At 43.9% G+C, this 22,048-nt stretch overlaps 1 protein-coding gene across 4 annotated transcripts in view; it reads left to right on the top strand.

The window, feature by feature from the left end:
- MOB2 (MOB kinase activator 2) overlaps positions 1 to 22,048 on the top strand; it is a 113,621-nt gene that overhangs the window by 76,321 nt on the left and 15,252 nt on the right. The window contains exon 1 of one of the 4 annotated variants that reach the window (XM_034062190.1): positions 5,531 to 5,726. The exons of the other annotated variants lie outside the window; for them this stretch is intronic. Within the exon in view, the coding sequence (XP_033918081.1) occupies positions 5,617 to 5,726 (110 nt within the window). The 5' untranslated portion in view covers positions 5,531 to 5,616. Of the gene's footprint in view, positions 1 to 5,530; positions 5,727 to 22,048 lie in introns of those variants that run through there. 4 annotated transcript variants of the gene reach the window in all.

Genomic DNA, 22,048 nt, shown 5'->3' with positions numbered 1-22,048 from the left:
AGATCTTCATGCTTTTACTTCCATGACTGCTTGAAACGCAGCCATGTAACTTGAGCAGAGGCAAGTACCTGTGACAAACCACTTGTTACTGTCTTTCTGTAGCCCTGTGTCCATCTCCTATGCACGCCTTCACATGCACACTGACCAAACAGGTTTTACTTCAGAGCTGTGAAGTGGCCCCTCCCCTGGTCTAAGCTGCTGCAATGCAAACAGCACTGACACAGCTTTGCAAGACTGGAGGACTGCTGGGAAACTTTTCATCCGGTTCATAAATTTGAGCTATTTCAGGTTTTAACTTGGGTGCTCTGTGGCATCGTTTACATGGCAAAAGCTGTTACGGCTTCCTGTTGCTCTGATCTGTGTTGGGCCCATGAGGTACTGAGAAATCAAGTTACCTGAGATGTAGCATCTGTGTTTTGAGTCGTATATGGAATGCAAGCATGCACTGGTCTCAGTGTGAACCAAGTCAATTTTCGGACTTCTGGATTTTGTGGCCCTGCTCTCTAGAAGTAGTAGCTAAGGAATTATTCTGTAAGTGCCAGGAATTAAAATGAACAGTTTCTCCTGTTTAATGTTACATAATGTAAGCTCTGTGTGTTGTATTTTGTAATGCATGCCTGGAGAAAAATCCCCTAGAATAAATTTCATGCTTCCTTCATGAATTGTTTTTCCCTCTTGTTGTCATCTAATGGAACATTACCAGATAAAATCATTTGCTATACTGAAATGAAGCCATTCTTAGCACAAAAAAAAACATAAAGAGAGAAACTTGTATTTCCTTAGCGGCTCTCCATCTGTCTGGGAAAACTCTGCAAGTTCACTCCCAGCATCTCCCTTTTTCCTTCTATGCCTTTCCCACCCAAGTGAAGATAGTCCTGACCAATAACAGTACTGACACACATACCCTCCTTTCCTGTGCTGATTACACCTTTGACTTCTTAGTCCAGAGTTTCTTGCCAATTTGCAATTAAGGTTTTGTTTTCCGTGCCATATTTACCCAAGTCTGTGAAAACAGTAGTTGTGTTATAAAACTTACAGGGAGAGTTCTGTATATATGTAGCAAGTAGTCCTGAATATGTTAAACAATCCCTGGGGAGACCTTCTTAGCCAAGTTTCAGGAGCTTTACCTCTTTATATGAAGCTTGAGGTCCAGCTTATTTGGCGAAGGGAAGGAAAAGGAGTCTTTCATTTTAGCATTTCTGTATCAAATGCATATTGCACTAATGCTTCCTGAGAGTGCAGCCTAGTTAAATTTCAAAATTGGGCCAACAAAAAAAGGAATGGTAAAATGTGAGATAAATTTCTCATTTGTGTTATAATGGAACTAACAGTAGCTACAATGGTATAAATAAAGCAACTCAATCTTTACATTATGCTGGAAGCACCCCATGCAGCCTATCAGCAGGTACTCTGCTTAATATGACTTCTTCCTCTGACTTTATCTGAGATACATGTGTGGAAAGACACCAGTTTGGGCACTCAGAATGATAAATGCAGTAGCTTCACCGGCACATCTTTCTTTCTATTTTCTTCTCTCCTCCTCCCCCACTGAAAGTAAAAAGGGGATTTTGTCCTCTTTGAGATAGATGCTGCATGTCGCTAGAGCTTCAGGATCACTTGGAGCTATGCTAGGCTTTTGCCCAGCAAACTGTCTGGATGGAAGACAGTTTTATGAGGGTGATAGATTTGAGCTGTTTATTTGCAAATATTTTCCGGTTTATTGTTCCTTTATATCATAGTGCCAAGCATATTGTTTTGCAAACCAGAAAGAGGAAAACTTTCTGCTTCCTGAGGCTGTGTCGTTGTGATGTTTTATTGTTCTGGAATGAACTATGCAAGAAAGGTCCTGTATAGGAACTTCTTCATCTGTCACTGAAATCTGTCACTGCTATATAATGTTATACAACACCTTAGTACAGAAAGGAGAGAACTTTTTCAGTTGAAAGCAGGAGAAACTTTCATTAGAATACAGTAATCTTTGAACTCGCCCAGGATACAGATAATGACTTTTAAAAACAGAACTTATTTTTATAACAGTGGTAAGTTTTCAGTGATGCTGGAAACTAAGGTCTGAATCTGGTATTTGTGTCCAGCTCCACAGCAATTCATTGACTGGGCACCTGCATTCCTGGAAGAGCTGCTCAGGAAACAGTTGTCCTGCTGGTGTCTGTTTTGCATTTGTCACCTGAGGTGGGCTGACTCGGGAGCAGTGACTGAAATGCAGGTGATAAAAATCAGTCAGTCCTCTGTTTCTCATCACTTCCACATGTAGAATCCCATCTTTTCTTAATAGTTCTTGGGCACTTGTTGAGTGCTGATGAGTTGATTATCTGCTGATGAGCTGCTGCTATTGCTACTTCCTTCAAGACATTCATGTTCTTCAGCTCTCAGTCATACATACTTCTTGATGAACCTGGCTTCCCTTGACTTTTGAGATGTGCCTACACATGTGCCAGAAATACAATACCTTTGCAGTCATGATTTCTTTGTTTGGTAGATACAGCAGCATTCACTTTCCTTGTTCTTTGTTCTTGATAGCTATATATAAAAAATATGTGATGAATCCTTGGTTCTTATTTAGTGCATCTTTTCCAAAATGCCATAATACAAATTATTTGGAATTCCTGGTAGAACTTCACTGGTATTTTGTCATATTTTGCTGTTCTTGCTACAATTGATTGTTGTTATGGATTAGGTCAGAAGTATCATGTACCCTTTTTTTCCTCTCTGCCTATTGCAGACACCCTCCCCATGTCAATTCACAGATACTTCTGTTAATGGTTTAGTGATGACTTCAGTTCACAACTACACAATCTTTCAGCCCTGGCTGGTGGGTAAGTGGGTATTCTAGCACCAGTTTGCCACTGCTGAAGCACACTTGTGCTATGGACAGATTCAACAGTAGTTATGTGCACAGGATGTTGAGGAAGCAAGTGAAAAAGAATCATAGAATCAACTAGGTTGGAAAAGACCTTTAAGATCATCAAGTCAACTTTTACCCCAGGACTGCCATGCTACTGATGGATGTAAATAGGCAGGATAATGCATGGTGGTAAGACATGCCCTTGATGAAGTGCAGATATGCATTCTTTGGAATATGCACACATAGAGATCAGACCAGTAGCCATGCTCAAATAAAGATAGTGCTTTTAGATTGAGTACTGCTCTTCCTGGATGCAGCAGCTTTCAAGCACACCCATTTGTGTCTGCACATGTGCTCTGAATCTTGTTAAAGTGTGAGAATCCATACTGCTTGTACGTTTTAAATTACTTATGTTAATGCCATATCAATAAAACGTGCATGCTTAAGTTGTGCTTCCTATAACAACCTCATTTCATTTTTATTATTTTGAAGCATTTAAAACTGACTTTGACATGCTGGTGGGCTTTCCCACAGCTTGCACAGAATCCAGTACTACAGGTAATCTATAGCATGCAGCTTGAATGGAGGAAAAATGATAGGTGGAGGAGAGGCTGGAAGGGGTACTGTGGAGACCCTTTCCCTGTTAAGGAATGGGAAAGGCATCTGTTTGATACAGAAGCTAACAGAATAGAGAAGTGGGTCATTTATCTAGGTCAAAGCAAAAAGATACCAGGTTTAAAAATTCTATTTCAGTTGATCTATAAGTTTTAACAGCAGAGCATCAGCTCCTAACCTGTGTGGGGTCATTGAAGCTCCATCTCTGAAGAGCAAATGTTTGGCTGTCAGAGTCACTGAGAGGCCAGCTTTCCTAATACAACTGCACGACCACAGAGCTGTATTTATTTTGGTTTGACCCCTGGATTTTTCTTTAATTTACTTTGGATAGACAGACTTTTTTGAAAACTTAAGCTGCTTTATATCACCAGCTTGTTGGTTTTAGGGTGGGTTTGTAACAAACAAGATTCTCTTTGTGCAGATTTCACTGGTGAACGAACTGAGGGTGACTGCTCTCTTGGCAGGTGTCCTTCCTCTGTTTGCCAGGACTCCTTGCTTTTTAATGTTACTGTGACAAGTTGCTGTTACTCGGGGAAAAGATTGAGTGAGCATCAGATTTTTCCAGGGTTGGATAATCTTCTGTATGAAGCGCTGGGCTGCGGAGTGAAAGCTGAGCTGTGCTGAGCTGCAGGCTTCCTGTGTGCTATCAGTGAAGTCATTAAAACTCCAGCTGAAGTGGATTGCTGGGAGAGTGGGAATAAAAATACCTCCTGGTTCACAAGGGTGTGGAGGCCCAACTGGGACGTGTGACTGAAAGACGAACCGACACAAGGCGACACCACTGCCTGGGTCGGTGCTTTGGGTGCAGGTTATTTCTCCTCATGTGGCTGCAGTTTTTCATGGCTTTGTCCCAGCAGCGGCCACATTCCCACCAACTTTGACCAAGGGATGCCAGGTTGGTGATAGCAGCAATGGTGTGACTGTGCTAAGTCTAATTCAACAAGTCTGGTGGCTGTCGGTTTACAGGGGAAGATGCCCTTTTGGTGAACCAGCTGGAGTGCTTGGCTGCACATGACTGGGTACACCCTGAACGTTTGGCTATACCCTTCCTTCCGACTGCAGCCGCCCCTGCCAGAAACGGCAAAACCACTGTTTTGTCCAAGATGTCACACATCGGGTTTTAGCTTGTCAGAGTAAGTGATGTCCTCAGGGTTTTGTGTTCTAGATCGTGTCTCACTAGAGCTCTCAGGGGTTTGTTATGATTTGGCTCTGAGTGCTACATCAGCAAGCTGTGGGCACAGCTGCCTGTCCAGAATGTGTGTGGAGTGACCAAGGAGTTGCACATACAGCACCTTTCTAAGGTCTGTTAGGAAAACTCATGACAAATAGCTTCTCAGTGTAAAACTGCTAGTCTGTCACAAGAGACCTTGTGTTGGAGGATGCTGCTTGTCCTTTGAGGACCATTATCCAAGCGCCTGTCCTTAACTGGTCATAGTGGCAAGTCTCTTGCTGTTTATAGTTTTACTGTTCTCCACTCTTCCTCAGTTTAAACCCCTCTGACAAAGGTTTTGATGTCATTGCTGGGCTGTTTGTGGCAGAACCTATCTAGCTTTGCTCTTGGGCTAGCCCATGCCCTTGCTTGTCACAGTCCTGAGCACACAGCCCAAACCCTAGCTCATTAAAGGTGGTGTTATTCCCATTTCTCACCAGAAGTCCGGTGTGGCCCTGTTACAGATGGGGCCTGTATTGCTCATCACTAGCATCGTGTTTGCCCCGTGCCCAGCAAATCCGCAGCCTTTCTTTTTGGCTGCCAAAAGACGTCTCAGGTTATTACCGATGGTGGTGCTCGTTTTGGGCTGTGCTGCTTGGATTTGTGTAGGGCCAGGGCCGGGTGCTTTCTGCCTTCTGCCCTGCCGCCTGCTGAAGCTGACGTGCAGTGGAGCCCCGGAGCGCCCGGGCCCGGAGCAGGAGCCGCAGCTGCAGCCGGGCCCCGCTGACCGTGCGCGGCCTCCTGGGGGCGGTGCCGGGGGAGGAGGCACGGCCGCCGCCTGCCCCCTGCGCCGCCGCTCATTGGCGGGGCCGGGCCCGTGCGGAGCGGGGCGCTCGGCGGGGGCAGTGTCGGGAGCCGGGGCCGTGCCGAGCCCAGCCCGCGGCGTGTCCCTGCTGGGCTGCGCCGGGCTCCTCCCGCCTGCTGTACCATGGTTGGGGATCACGGCAGCCTCCCCGCTGACCGGCCCGGCCTCGCACAGAGTCCCAAACCCGGATTAAGCTGCAAGATGGTCTTGCAGGCGGTGGGCAAAGTGCTGCGGTAAGGACGGGAGCGGCGGGCGGGCAGCGCGGCTGCGGGGTCGGCCCCAGAACGCGTGTGCGGCCCCCGGGAGAAGGGAGCTGGAGCTCAAGTTAACTTGGCCCGGGCGCCTTGCTCCGCTCGGCCTCTCTCGTGTCTGGGGGAGGGAGGCAGCTTTGGCTCCCTCCGGATCTTGTGTAGCAATCCGGGAGGGTGGAAGTTGGAATGGCAGTAGCTGCTTAGAAAGATTTGTCCACCCATAATACTGCAGTCAAGTTTTGTTTGTGCTCCATGAGAACTAAATTTCCAGGACGTAAGCAGTCAGTGAAGGTCCTGGTTTCCTGAATAAGGAGCCTGACCAAGTCGCTACATATGCTTTGGCATGTTTTCTACAGAAATTTTGTAGGATGAGGGGAAAATATTGCTCATGTAGCTCGAAAGGACTTGTGTGAACACTGAGGCGTGTGTGACTGCTGAGACCAAAACCAGACTCTTTGGCAAAGGATGTGCAGTAATTTGATTCAGAGGAGTTCTGACCCTTTCTGCTTTGCAGGGAAAAACATCACCACAAATATTAGGATTAGCAGCCTTGCTCTTCAACAACTGCAGCTCTTTATTTTGGTTGTGTTCAGATGTTTGTCTGGGGTCTGTGAAGAATGACAGTGCTGCTCCAAAAGGAGCCTTGTTCCTCTGGCGCAACTTTATTTGGCAAGCTTTGATTTGTCCCTGTTCCCTGCTGTCTGCTGCCAATTGTTAGATGTTTGTCAACAGAAACATTATCTCGCTCTTCTGTTGCCTCATGTCTCTTCTCTCCCCAGCAGTTTAGGGGAGCTGTTTGTTAAAGCAGCTCGTTCTGCTCACAAAACGGCTGAGCTCTGGCTGTGACTTTAAGCCCCGTGAACTTCTGTAGTTTAAGTAGGCTTAGTGAGAAGCGCTGCTCGGAGTTGCGCTTGAACAAGTGCTGTATTGCAGGACTTGTTGTGTCGGGTCGTCCTCCACCCCCACCCCCAATCCTTTCCTGTAAAAGACATTAGTTTAAGGATTTCAGTTTTCTCGTTCAGCTTTTTAACGAGTTTAATGTCCTTTCTTTGCGTTTTTTGGGGCGGTGTGTCTATGATTCTGTGTGGTGTTACACAGCTGGTCATATCATAAAATCCTTTGGCCAGTGGCTTGCTATTCATGCTGTGAACCTTTTGAAGTTTTTGGTAGCTGTTCTGTTGGCAGCACTCCCAGATGTAAATAGATGGGTGCCTCTGTAGGCAAGAATTGCCAAACCTTTTGTTCAGCGTCTATAGCAGTTTGTTCTAAAGTATAGGTGACTTCCTGTAACTTAGCAGTGGAACATATATTTTAATGATTTTTCAGTGTATGTGTTCATAACCTTGTCCTTTCTGCTCCAGCTGGAGGACGTGCAGAAATTGTGCATAATTTTGTGTTTGTTTTCTGGTTTTTATTTCCTACATATACCATAAAACTGTTGTGAATGCAGGAAAAAGTCATTGTTGTGCATGAAATGTTTTGGGCTTGGGAGTTAATAGTGTAACTACATTTTACTAAGCTGCTCCTAGGTGGGAGCGATTACTGTTTTGTAGCAGAGGGTTTTTCAATGTGTCTTTCCATTCTGGATTATCTCTTTTTGCATCCTTTAGAGAGAAATGCAAAGTCACAGAAACTGGTTCTCTTATTTCTCAAATGGGTGCATTATCTGACCGTATCTGTGTTCCTTCATCTTGCTTTTCAGTTTTTGTTCTGTACAACATAAACTCATCCTATTTGGCAAAGAGCTTAGTGTAAGAGCACAGGCACTAGCTAGGAGCCTAGATAAATAGGAAGTCAAATCAAAGTTTCCTTATTGCATAAATTGGGTATTTGTGCTTAAAAAAGTGGGAGCCCAATGGTGGTGGAAGAACAAGCCTCATGGGAGCTCGTTTAGGCTGAAAATGGTGGCTTGTTGGTGACAGCTGTGGTGGGATTTCTTTGAACATGGGCATCTGCAGCTGAGCTTTCTCCATTTAATTGTCTGTGGAGAAGAGCAGGGAACTTAAAGATGTGGTTGAATGCAGAGGTGCGATGCCAGCCCAGTACAGCATGACCAGCTCACTTGTTAGCACTTACATCGTAGTCATACGAAGTTAAATGATTTCACATTACTGTCATGGTTTAGCTTCTACTTCGGAGTAAGTGTGGGACAGAGGGTATCAGATAACACTTTTAAGCCTGGCCACCTGAAACACTGCTGAGTTTTGTGTGGTCTGTACAGAAATGAATCAATACTAAACTTTGGACAAAGTAATTTTTCTTCTGTTGATCAGGTCTGCAAATGGCTTGATGAGGACAGAGGGTGTCTTGCTTGCGTGTAGCATGGAGTTATTAACAGCCTACTGCATTTTAGGCTTTTTTCTCAGGCATAACTGGGAACTGTCATCATCACTGCCCCCACCCATCCTCCACCCTCCACAGGCTGCCAAAGCCTCGCAGGAATTCACAGTAGACAAAGAGCAGGGTGCCCGTCTTCTCTTCAGAGTGCCCCATTTCTCTTTCCGTCTTGTCTGTGAATTGTGAAGCTCAGTTGTTCCGGTACGATGGTCAGGCAGTATGATTTTCCTCCATAGAAAATTCATTGTACATCATTTACATGAGTTGCGTGTACTTACAAGTAACTCACTCTTGAAGCTTTTAACATACAAGTTGTTTTCATTAGTTAGTAGATCTGAGCCCTTGTAGCAGCTCTGTGCCAAAGAGTGTCACTAGTACTAACAGCTGCCAAAGGAAAAATGGGTACGGAGAGGAAGCATGGAGGGAAGTGTGTGGAAGCAAAAAGGCTTTGCAAGAAGAAGCAGTAGCCCTCAAAAGAGTTTAAGAGTGTGAGGAAAGACAAATGCACCAGAAAGGGGGTGGGAAGGTAACAAAAGCAACAGATGTGCTCTCAGCATTTCTAATTAATTTTTTATGAAAGCTACTGTTAGGTTTATTACTCCTTTAAATTATTAGTGATTCAGCTATGAAGAACTCTGGAGATGCTTGTATCTTTCATCATATGGGCTAGTAGACTGTGTTTAACATTTCAGGGATGGGGCCAAGACTACACACTTGTAATGATTAAAAAATATTAAAATACCATTAGAAAAGTGTCATCTCCCCTTATAATTAATCACAGCATAGCCGAGGTGAAGTTCTGTGTATTCCTTAGCGCAGCGTTTAATTAGGGCTTTCGTTTCACTTCAGATGTTTTTGAAATAGGTTAATATAATTTTTCCTGTCTCATGTAATGAATTGTGTAATTATTTAGCCCATGGTTAGGGAGGGGAAAAAACCCAAGATGCACACAGTTTTCCTGTTGTTTTTTTTTTTTCTTTGTTCTGTTTTCTGCAAGTTGGTGGCTCCAGAGAGAGGTAGAAGGGAAAAGGGGAAAAATGTGCAATGTGAAAACGTGGAATATTATTCTGCTTTTTAGCATTATTTGTTTCACTTTTGTGATGGAGCTGATTACTGCTGGCTTCCTTGCAGAGGTTTGCTTTTTACTGGCCTCAGGCAGCACAAGCAGAAGGAAGACTCAGCTACATGAGAGGTCCCTCTCTGGTCCCAGTGGATAACTGAGCTGATCATAAGTGTTCTTCAGAGCAACGTGTTGGTGACTTCAGGACAGTGTTCATTGCCTGTGCCAGTGCTTGAACCTGAATTCAGGCACTTGAGAGTGGCTCAGAACTGCAGCACATTTGCCGTGCTGTGGCACTTTGGGTCCTGTGATTTTTAGAGACTGCTGCTCATGCAGCTTCGTAGCCAGTGCATTTCGTCTTAAATTTCCAGTGAAACCAAGTCCCTCTGGGATAGTTGACTACTAATCAGTGATACGGTGTCAGGAAAGAGGAATGGTGCAGGCTACAGAGTTGTGATGGCATTGTGTAATGAATTCTGATAACGTACAGTGTGGTTTATGTGTGCACACAGCCCAGGATGAGTGTGGGAATAGATAACTGAAAACTTCTCTTTCTCAAGAAAGCCTCCCTCCTTACAGCAATGCACAGGAATTGATTTGGATACTAAGCAATAAATAACCCCCCACCCTCCTTGCGTAGGTGTGCATTGGCATTACCAACAAAGTGTGATTTTTACAGGTGCTTTTCAAGTGTAGTAATTTGTCTCCAGTGATAGTGTGGTAATGATTGCTTCAGTCAGGTGAATGAGCAGGTTTGTGTTGGCAGCTTGGATGGTGCTGTGTTTTACCACATCCAGCACTTAGGAATTTTTCAAAAATTAAATTCCTTGCTTATTCCTCAAATAGTTCCTGGCAGCTGAAACCAGGACATGAGATTAGGAAGAAACCAGGTTGCATCTGATCTTGGATTCTGGTTTTTAAGTGATTATGCAAAGTCCTGTTTAGACATGTTCATGAAAACCCACATAAGGTGGGTAGAAGAAGAGTGTTTGGTGTGACTGCCTCTTCTCCACTGCCTTGACTCTCGTTGCTGAAGACAGTTGTATGTGATGCTCGTGTGTATTGACAGGACTAAAGCAAGTATTAAAAACATCCAAAACTATGCTGTGTTATCCTAATTCAGGTAGAAACATTTTTAAGACAATTTAGTCTGGTTTGTAGTGTTAGAGAGTAATTAGGAAGAGCCTCATTTAATGTTAATCTGATTATTGCAGGAATCTGAGAACAGGTGGAGAGAAGGAAGGAGGGCAACGTGGGAAGGGGCTTTTAAGGAAAGGACTTGTAGGCAAAGTGCTCTTCAGAACGATATCAGTTATTTTTATCCTGTTCTTTTCCTTTCTCCCTCCCACAACTTTCCATTGTACCAAAATAGTTCAAAATGTTTATGGTTCAGGGTAACTGACATCACCAGTTGTCGTGCTGTGTTTTACTGAGCATTTCTGTAACAGGAGGTGGTTCCTTGTTCTAGGACAGCCTTTCAAGACTCGCCCAGCTACTTGTAAAGGACCAGTGACACCAGGACAGTAACATCCTGTTCTTTGGCAAGGTGTGACCAGGCAGAAGGGGCTTTGCGGTAGCTCCTCTGTGCATATGAAAGCACAGATGTGCTGTGGAGATGGTTCTTTGATGCAAGTGTCCTGTCCTGAGGACTGCGGGCTGCAGTGGAGGTGGGCTTGAGTGGCCTGGCCAGCCTGGTGGACAGGCTGAGAAAGCTGGGGCTGTTCAGCCTGGAGAAGGCTGCATGGAGACCTCATAGCAGCCTTCCAGTATCTGAAGGGGGCCTACAGGGATGCTGGGGAGGGACTCTTCATTAGAGACTGTAGTGATAAGATGAGAGGTAACAGGTTCAAACTTAAACAGGGGAAGTTCAGGTTAGATATAAGAATATTCATTACTGTGGGTTCTTTACTCCTCCATTTCTTTGGGATAGTCGCCTGTTGTTCACCTGTTCACTTGTCATGACCCTGGTGCATTTATGAAAGTTGGTGAACCTCGTACAATGTATTAACTTAATAAAGTCAGTGCCTTTCTTCAGAGGTATTTACAGCATTGAGCTGTGTTTTGGTTACACGTTCTGCATCCTATGAAGTGATAGCCAGAGGGAGAGGACTGCTAAAATTCTTTGTGTTGAAATAATCCTGTAAGGTGTCTCCAGAGCTAATATGGGAAGGGCACCTGCCCAGGGTTTAATAAGGTGAGTTTTTCCTCTGGGTTAGGGGCAAAAGTATGCTGCTTTTATCTGAAGATTCCCCCCCAGCCACTTTAAAAAGAATAGATTGGGTTGTAATATCAAACTGAAGTTATTTACCCTTCTTTTATCTCATTTCCTTGGTGTGCATCTGTTTCACTGTAGGATTTGCTCCAGATTTTAGCTGCTTGTTTCTGCCTGGAAGATGATTTCAGTTTATATACTTGCAAAAGTGTGAGCGTGCAACATCCATCCGTTTGTGAGCTAATTACAATTCCTGGTTTGGCTCTTTGCTTCCTGTTATAATAGCCCATGATTCTGGTGCTGCTCTTTAAGGAGAAAGTATCAATTTCACACTTAATTTCTGTGTACTGTTCTCTGTTATCTCAACCTGTCTGTGGTGCACCCCAAGGTCTTTACCAGCTACGCTTGTAGGAGGAAAAAAAATATCCTTTTCTTTTGCCATTCTTGATCTTTGGCGAAGAGCTGTGGTGTTAGGAAGGTGGGCTCCCGCCAGTTGTTGCTCTAAGATGGCTAAGACAAAGTGTATCTGTTCCCCTGTCATACATATTTCTGTGACTACACCAAAACTGAGTGTAATAAAGTGTTCTTTTGTTGAGGGGGATTTTCTAATCCTTTTTCTTAATCCCTGGTGCTCTGGGGCTCAACAGAATCTTAACTAAGACTTCAGCAAATTGCTGTCAGAGAAGATGAGATGTTGATTTTCTTTTAAGAGCTGCCAGCACATACTCCCTAGAAAGGTATGAGATATATGGATTAACCCTTTCTTCCAGCTTTCTGAAGAAAAATGCCACTTGTTGGCATTAATGAATTAATTAACACTGGAGCTGAGTTGTTTTAATGTGTCAGAAAATGCTGCTCTGTGAGTTTTCCAAGTTAATTCCTGTCTGCCACTGACATAGCTCTAGAAGTGCTTTTGCTCAAACAGCAGGGGCTGGTGGTAGCGGATGCTCCCCAGGTAAAAGGAACATTGTGGATGCCTGTGTAATTCCCTTTATTTTCAAAAAGGAGGAGTCAGCAATGAATGCAGCTGTCCTCAGAGGGCAGGTAGTGACAGAACAGTGAAACTCTTAGGACAGCTTAGTATCTGCAAAAGATAATTTTGGCACACATACAAAATGCATGGAGTTAATGAAGAACGAAGGCTTGCGCTTCTTCATGGTGATTTATAACAATTCACACGCAGGAGGGATGACATGAGGTGTACCTTGACTCACAGTCCAGTCAACCCAGATCTCCTCCTCAATCTCATGTGAATGCACATTCCAGATTCAGAACACCAGAGCCTTACAGGGTAAGTGCTGATAAATCAGCAGGATGCATTTGGCAAGACAGGGGGAAGGAAACTGTGGCAAACGAGGTTTTGCTGATTCTTCATTACACAAAGTCCTTGATTTTGATGTGACTGCTTTACTTCTTCAGAACAAACCTGTGCAGGGAAAAGATAAAACTGGGGTCTTGAGAGTGCCATCTGTGTGGGACAGGAGAAACTATATTCTGTCTCAACTGAGATACACGTTTTTCTGGTTTTCAGCATACAGTGCTTTTTTCATCTCTATAGGTGCATCATTCAAATACAAAGATTTTTAAATCCATACATCTTATTTAGTAGTCAAGCTAACCTATCTGTTAAGTGACCTCAGTTACAAGCTTTTTAATTTCTATTGGTTTTTGAAGTAGAGAATTGAGAGGTAACTCGATCACCCAGCAGTGATACTAAACTCCTCCAGAGACAGACTTCTTCACTATTTAGGGACTTTCATTTCCTCGTGGTGAAACTACTAATGCAGCTGCACACAAGTAGTATGGTTACACCTCTGCAAAACCAGTATGAACTGCTGCTTGCTGCCAGGAATTGAAACTGAGTTTCTCAGGTGGGCAGTGCAGGCTGTGTTTGAAGGGAGTGAGCTGGTCACAGTCATCCCTTGATTTGAGGTGTGATGTTGGGTTGCAAAGGCCAATGTAAAAGCCCAACTTCATGTTGTGTTTTGAGGAAGAATCTTAGGTGTTGATCTGTGCTTATATGAACTGAGTCTACATGAGGAGTTAAAATCATTGCTTGCCATTTGCACGTGCAGCCAAGGGAATGAAACACATCCAGCACACAACTGTGCCTCTAATTTTAACATTTATTTTTGAAAATTACCAGTTTTCCTTAAGCAATCTCTTGGCTGCACTTTCAGCATTTAATTAAAGGATGAGTTTGTATTTCAGCAAGCCCTTGAAGGTGACACTACAAGTTTGACTGTACCTGTGTTTTGGGGTTTTTCTGCCTGCTAATGGATCAGTACGTGTCTGTGGAGGTGCTTTACTTAAACTGCTCGGTCTCCCTTGGTATATCCTGAGAAGTAATAAATTAGGGTTGGGAATCGCTGCTGTCCCGTGAGCTAATGAACAGTGGCTGATCTAACTGTACCAGTAATTAAACTATTATCTACCCTACAGGGTTTTTTTTAATCAGTCATTCAGATCTTCTTTACTTTGGCCTGGGGTTTCATCGAGTTTGTGTTTTAAATAGAGTTTTCTTCTTCTACTCTGCAAAAAGCAAAACTCTAATTTGCTGTTTCCTCGAATGGACTGAAGCAGCCACGTGCTGTTGGTGACAGAACTGAACAGAGCACGTTGCATCATCCTGTTAAAGTTTAAAAGTAGACTGCATGGTTAGAATAGTGAATGTTTTGTACGTACTGTTTGATAACACAAGTTACCTAATTAAGGTAATTCTTTGATTCCGTTTATCATTAACTCTTACCCTATGAAGAGGCACAGTTTATGCCTTCTAACTATGGCTTTCAGGTTTTTTTGTTTAACAAGGTAGTTTCTACTAAACTGAAAGGCACTTCTCATCATGGATCTGATCTAAGGCGCGTGGCAGGAGAGGTGGCTTAAATCAAAGCCAAAATACTAACAGAATGAAAAAAAACATTTTGATCTTCACAGCTGCCATAGAGGGAGAACTGACCTTGACTAGTGCTCATTTCTAAATCCTTCCTAATTAAAATGCTGTAGTTAAAGTGCGAGAGATATTGGAGCTTGATACAGTGGATGAGAATTTCAGGTGATGCTGATTCTTCACATTGGTATTTCTTTGCCCAACCTGTTCAATAACTAATGACTGGGTAGGTAAGTGAATTCCTCCCAGCTGTGTCTCAGTGTAATGAGGTGCACATGTGTGTGCTGGTACAGATGCTTTAAAGTTGAGCTTACAGGTGCTGGCACCCAGAATTGGTTGTGAATAGTGAAAACAACTTGAGTTTGTTGTTTACCGAAGCTCCTACAAAATAGCTCCTGGAAGCTGTGTGCAGTAGCTGTATTGTTACCCGTGTTTCTATGTTCACGCTCAGTTGTGGCATGCCCGAGCACTTTTCTGTCCTATTAAACCACATTGTTTTTAGGTGTAAACCACATGGTGTTAATGTGAAGGGTTCAGCTGCTGAACTCCTGCTTACTGTGGGATTACATACAGGTGACATCTTCAAAGGTGGGACTGTAGTAGCAAGGCAGGTGATTAATTTGTTTTCACTCTCTTCCCAACAAGAATAACTTAATTTACCATTCCTGTGTAAGACACTTTTTGTGCCTGAATAGTTGTAATTTGCCCAATCCTGCCAGAAGACATGGGCCTTTACTGCTCCCTGCCTCTGGGGAGCCGAGGAGGGAGACAACAACTGTGACTGAGCTCAGCTGCAAGCTGACATGTTGCACCATGTTGAAAAATACTTGAGTTGAGAGCACAGAGTGAGTATCCTGGTTAAGTGTTTGGGGAATGCCGTATGGTCCATGCTGCCGCCTCGGACTGCACAGCATGATTATAAAATACGTTCTTAAACATTTCTGTAGACTTTTGGGAGTTGAGAAATGTCTACTGTGCTCGTAATCTGAACTTTACATGTACCTGTCTTCCAAACCGGTGTGTGGGTAAGGTGGTGAGCTTGGCATGCACACATTCTCTTTGTTGCGGGTTTTCTTCAGGCCACAGCAGTACTTAAAGCTAGTTAGTAGTGTTGGAGAAATGTATGTGTTGTACAAAGAGAGCTTGCAAGGCAAAAAAGCAGGGAACTAAAACACCTCTTACGAAGACAAAACCTGCCTGCACCCTCATAACTCTGAGCAGAGCAGACTCTCTGCGTTTGTGTATCTTGGGCTATATAGCAAGAAGCCTGTCTGACTGCTGAAGCCAGGTTGCTATGGTGAAATAATTCCCAGCAATTAAAGCACAGTTCTATCTTGAAAAGCAACTCTGTGCAAGCTGTGTTGTGAAATCCTACATTTATGAGGCTGTGAGGTTTCCAAATCAATTTTGCTTGGTTTAGAAATATAAAGATAGCTTTGCAATCTGCCAGCTCCACGAGCTTTGGAAGGGCTGGAAGATAACAGTGTCCTCAGTAGTATATGGGCTCTGGTGGTGAACTCCTTCCCCACAAAGGTGGACTGAAGCGTACTGCATGTGCTCTTCCAGAAAGATAACAGGGAGGAGCAGTTGCTGCCAGCACTTGAATGTAGTCATGACGCAGAAGCCAAAGTAACTCTAAGTGTCTTCCAGTGGAGGATTACAGGATAATAAATAAATCTCTGCTGAAGTTAACAGACATGTCTGAAAACATACAGAGAATAGGTATTAACAATTTTGTGCTTTTACTACAGTACATTCACTTCTTTCAGTTAGCAGAGGCCAAAAACCCTAAAAAAGAGGTACAGGCTTGTTTTGCCAAGTATGTTATTTTTAGTTTTCCCTTGTTCTTTGCAAAAGGTTTTTCTGGCCTCCAGAATTTCAAATCCTGTTGAAAAAACACCATTCTGAGTAGTATAATAATAAACCTGACAACCCTATGTTTATTTTCCCCAGAGTGTTAAGAGCCACCCCAAAACTACTTGCATTCAGATCTCAGGGCAGATCACTTGTTCTCATGGCTCTGTACTGTGGGAGATCTCCCCCCTGCGGCATGCAGCCTCTGTAACAGAGCCAGGCTGATACCTCTGCCCTTGTCTGCGCTCAGTTGAGAGCCACTCGCTCTTCTCCTTTGCCTCAGTGTTTCAATTAAAGAAATGTAAGGTGTACTGTGGGTGTCTGCATTGCACTGAAATATTTCCCAGTATACAGAAAAAAACATTTATCTCAGCCGACTTTAAAAGGTCCTTGGAGAGCCAGTTCAGATATATAAACATTTACATATGCAGATATCCGTGGCTGGGTGACATGGTTCCTGCTCATGTTGTCTGGCAGTATGGGAGTATATTTAGCAATGGGGGATGATGAGGAAGCATTTGTGTTGCTAGAATTCAAACAACACTTTCCCTTTAAGGGAAGTAAAGATATAGGAGCATCCTTATCTTGGCATTGTGTATGGGCCTGATGGGTTTGGAGTGTGTGCCTGGGAAGTAAAATGAGCTGTGTGTTAACAAGACAAACCCCAGGACAGAACTTCAGCCTGTGTTTTCAGCTGATGAGCTGATGAAGGGCTGGGCAGAGATGCCTTGGAGAGTTATCATGGCACGTCCTTTCCTGTCCCTTGCTACACAATACCAGGATTTGTTCTGAGGATACCATTCTAGAGGAGGAGTTGCAAGCAGGGAGAGATATACCACAAGACACATTCTCAAGCAGGGATTTGCCCTCTTTCTGCTCGGGTTTTGTCTTCCTTTGTCAGACAGCCAGAGATTGCCTGCAGTTGGGAACTTAAAAACAACAAAACCAAACCCCAAAACCACTACCCCATGTCTCTCACAGGCTGGGGCACCTATGGTGCAGTGTCCTGCTCTATGGCTTGTTTGAGCATTGGATAAATTAACTGTTGCAACACTGTTAGTCTGTGACCTGCTGAATCTCTCTTACCACAGGCCTGATTTGGCTCTGTGTCAAGCTCTTGAAAGTAAACATTAGGAAAGATTTGTATCCTTTTTCTTTCCTAATCCCCAAATTACCAAACATCTGGACTGTCGTACATCACTTCGGGGCACTTTGGGGCACAAAGCTGAAAGAAAACATTTCAAAAAGAACATTGGGGTATTTGCTGTTCCTACCAGTGAGTGTCTCATCTAAATTGCATCACGGGCTCCTAGAAATAAACAATCTGTTCATCTCCCATCTGACGTCACTTCCTGGTGTCCCTGCAGCTCTGCCCCACTTGGCCCCTCCTAGGTGTGCCCCTGACTGAAGGGCAGCCTGGATTAGACAGTCAGAAGAGCCTCCCCAGAGGCAGGCGGAGAGGCTGGACACCTCCTCTGGGTCTGGGGAGGAGCTCTGGCAGGTAACCCAGAGAAGAAAGGAAACTCCAGTCCAGCATGTTTCACCACAAGAATGCACTCTCTGCATTTCTGCAGCATTAAGTGAGCTGTTCACATGCCTGGCCTTGCCTCCATAGCCATGCTTCCCAGAGCTGCATTGAAGATGGGGAATCCTGAGCAGAAGAGGAGCAGCAGCAGCAGTGGTACTGGACCACCAGCAAATACTTGCTTGCTCAGCACTGTACTTTGAAAAGCAGTTAATAGGGAGCTGATACACTGCTATGGGCAAACACTGAGGTAGTGGTGGGAGGTTACATGCAAGGGAGGAGAGGAGGAGGGAGAAAAGTAGAATCAGAATCATTTAGGTTGGAAGAGGCCCTTAACACCATTGAGTCCAACTGTAAACCCAACACTGCCAAGTCTACCACTAAACCATGTTCCTAAGTGCCGTATTTACATGTCTTTCAAGCACCTCCAGGGATGTTAGCTCCACCACCTCCCTGTGCAGCCTGTTCCAGTGCTTGGCAACCCTCTCAGTGAAGAAATTCTTCCTAATATCCAATCTGAACTTCCTCTGGTGCAACTTAAGGCTGTTTCCTCTCACCCTATTGCTTGTTATTTGAGAGAAGAGACTGACCCTCCCCTCTGCTCCTTTGAGGTATTTGCAGAGAGCAGTAAGGTCCCCCTGAGCCTCCTCCAGACTAAACCATCCCAGTTCCCTCTACCACTCTTCATTGGACTTGTTCTCCAGACCCTTCACCAGTCTGACAAAAGGGAGACAGACATACCAGAGCCACAGCGTGTGCAGGTGCCCCATGTTCTCTTTGCTTTGCCAGCAGCACCAGCTGAAACAGTTTGCCCCTGCAGAATGTTTTGGGCTTTCTGTTGAGAAGCAGCTCTATGAAATAATGTTATGGCACTTGTCATCCTTAACATGCCTGCCATGCCTTGGCACCGACTGTTTACAGCAGAGCATCCGGAGGCCAAGCAAAGATTCCCTTTTAAGGCAAAGAGCCACTATGAGAATCCAGAAGAAAAAGTTTCCCTGGCATGTAGGGTACATTCTTCTTTCCTCCTCCTCTTAAATAAACTATTAGTAACTTTTAAAAACAGAACAAAAATGAAGAAGCTGGGCCAGAAATGCTGCCAAAGGCATTTTATGCTGTACAGCCCCCTTAGACCTGTGCAGCAACCGAGCCCTGGAGCTAACCCAGGGCAGGAGAGGGGAAGAATGAAACTTAAGGTCAGAGGGATCTGTCAGATTGGAACAGAGACTGTCTTAAAAACCTTAGTCTCCTTCCATTCCTCAGGCCCCGGAGAAACAGTCTGACCACAGCAATCTGTGAACAATTGCACTGCATGCTGCACTGGGATTTGGGTTTGCTTTGCAATACCTTACACAGCTTATCTTCCCAAGCCAATGCTCTTTTCTGCTCTTTCCCTATCCTGAACGTATGGACATCCAGGATTTGTGTTCTGGGTGTGCTGACACGTGGCTTTTTCAGCTAAAGACTTAGCAGTGATCTGGGTTAAAACAGGACATGGGATTGCAGAAAAATCTCCACAGAGATTCTAATCTCATATGGTTTTAAAGAGAGAGGAAAATATGAACACTGTCTCTTGCTTTTTCTTAAAGGAAGGGCAACTCTGCCGATGTTCAAATGAAGCTTGTTTTTCCCCTTTTCTTGTGTGCTATACAAATAAAGATGTTGAATGACTAAGAAGTGATCTTTAAGCTGTGTAGCAGCTCTAAGCTTCCTTGTGGTAACTAAGGAGAAAAGACTGGGCTGCAGGGGCAGGAAACAGGGCAGCCTCCAAGAGTTTGTTCTTGTCCTATAAAAATAAGCGTAACCTGCATCTTCATTGTTCTTGGGAGTTTGTCACTAGGATTCAGAATGTTTAGCTCATAAAACTGTTTGCTTCCTGCTCTGAATGGGGTTGGGATTCCTGTACTTACACAGAACATTTCTAACTAGAAATTAACTGGTAACTTCTTTCCACTAAAGTGCCACAGAAAACCCAGAAAGGTAACAAGCCAGTCTGAGAGCAACTAACCTGGTTTTCCTTACCAAGCTGTAGCTTTCTGTGGATGGCCAAAATCGTTGGGTTCTAATTCCCTCTCCTTTTCCACTCACATCCCGTTTGACTCCTTACCCACAAATTAAAAAACCCTGTATACATTTAATTTTGAATTCTAAGCCCTTATTCACTGGAAAATATAAAACCATGAAAGTGTTCATAAAGATTGGCCTAAAAGACACTGTAAAAATGTTGGCTTGCTGCCTCTCTAATTCTGTGTTTCAAGACGCTAACCCCCATCCTGACATGACCAAGAAAGTAGGTTTTGGCAGGAGCACTTCACTCCATAATACTTCATCAGTGGATGGTATTTTAAACCATGGCACTTAAAAAAGAAAGGAAAAAATGACAGAATAAAATTGAAGGCCAGGGTAGTTTGATGTATCCAGTAGCTCTGTGGTGAAGAGGTACACCTGGGCGAGGTGGATATGGTGTTGCTGTTAGAGACTTAAGTTTTCTACATAAATGTTTTAGTGGGGAAGGTACCATTTCAACCCCCAAGTTTCCCAGATTGTGATCTATCCATACTATAAAGCACAAGTGAGGTTACATGACAGTAACCCTCAAAACCTCAAGTGACTTTTTAAATACTATTTGGTACCATTTCTTTGGGCGTCCTATTTTTTGATCTTCCTTAAAACAGTATTACTTCTTGTGTCACTTTTGCCTGTGGTGCTATGGACCTTGGGGCTTTTACTCACTTCTCACCAGCAGTGACTGAACACTTCATAAATGGATTGTCAGCAGTCTAGACCTGCTCTCTGGTACATTTGATGGGGATTGCTAGGATTATACCCACCAACCTTGGGCAGGAACTAGGGTCAGTTACTAAAGTAAATAAATGCCAAAAAAGTATCTTTGTCCTATAAGGTTCCTAATCTGTGGTGGTTTTCATCCTCACAGACTGAGATGGCTTGTGAGTTCTGAGGTTTGCAAATGGGGAGACAAATTTGCTATGTAAGGCCCGTTGGACCTGTTCTGTCAATTTTCAAATGGAAATCAGAGTGTTTGAGACTTGGCTGGGACCTGAAACTGGTGCATGATCCAGAAGGCACAAAGTGATTGGAGTGTTGCCTGCAGCTCTGCTCCTTGCCACTGTAGGTTTTTTTAATGAACTTTTAACTTTCTGAAGTTACTCTTGTATCTGGTACTAAAACCACTTCAATAGGCCACGTATTTAGAAAGGAAAAAATAAACAGGCACACACACACACACACCCTGGGTAGTTAGCTGGGTGTGAAGGAGAGGAGATGGTGATTGGAGCATCCTCAGTTTTCCTTGAAGAGTTTTCCGTTTCAGATGCAGTGCAAGTAACTGCACAGCTTGCTGAAGACAGCAAGAAATTAGTATAGCTGTGCTGGTTCCTCCTGGAGAAAAGGCATCCTGAATTGGCAGAGATAACCTTAAATTGCATGATCAAGTTTAGGGGAGCTTGGCATTTAATAAATCACTAGTGTTTCCTCTGTGTGATTGACCTTGCAATAAATAGGATCCTCAGGACCAAAGCCATGGATGCCTGGTACAATTCCAAACAGATGAGAGCTCCATCAGGTTATGAAGCATATCTGCATAGTGGACATTGTGTCTTTGATACTTCTTCCATTAATCAAATTCTTCCACATGTGCTTCTTTCTAAACAAGCCGTATCCATTTAAAGTGAAGCACATCTTTAATATTTGTACTATGAATAAACTTTGAACCTTTCAGCCAGTTTCTGCTATGAAATGGGGATAATACTTTCTTCAAATGATTTTTAAACTAAATGAATACCTCAATGGTGCTTTGAAGATGCTCCAAAGTGCACGGGTTTTAAAATCAAGAAACTACTGGGCATCTGATCAAGAAGGAAATGAGAGAGAGATTAGAGGAGGATCTTTATTAACTGAGATGGGATAAGAAAACAAGCTGGAAAATTGGCAGTTTTACTCATAAAGCAGACTAGGGGGAAAAAAGTCATCGTGGCCCAATGGGGCTGTCACTTGGTTCAGTGTCTTATACGTTTCTTTCTCCGGTGAAATCCAGGCAAACTTCCAGCTGCTGTGTTTTCTCAGCTGAACAAAAGGCTGAGTATGGAAGCCCTGCTAGAAGCATTAATGAATGTACGGTCTTTGTCTGGAGCCAGTTTGCTGAACCTCCTTAGAAGGGACCTCTCTTCTGCCATCTCCCATCGCTTTTCCCTCTCTGAACTTACTCATGGGTGTGACTTGGCCTGTGACATCACGTTCAGCCGAGTGCGGAAAACCAGACACACACAAACCTGTCCATCCTGGGAGTTATCTGAGGAACTAGTTTGTACTCTGGTTTACCTGTCAGTAACAGCTGCCGAGTGTTGTCTCCTCAGGTTCCCTAAAGATGTTTCTTTCCCTAACTAGTAGTAGCATTGACAGCTAGGTT

This window comes from Melopsittacus undulatus, chromosome 4 (assembly GCF_012275295.1).
Source record: "Melopsittacus undulatus isolate bMelUnd1 chromosome 4, bMelUnd1.mat.Z, whole genome shotgun sequence".
Taxonomy (NCBI): domain Eukaryota; kingdom Metazoa; phylum Chordata; class Aves; order Psittaciformes; family Psittaculidae; genus Melopsittacus; species Melopsittacus undulatus.
The sequence above is the reverse complement of the archived record's forward strand: the minus strand, read 5'-3'. Positions and strand labels throughout refer to the sequence as shown.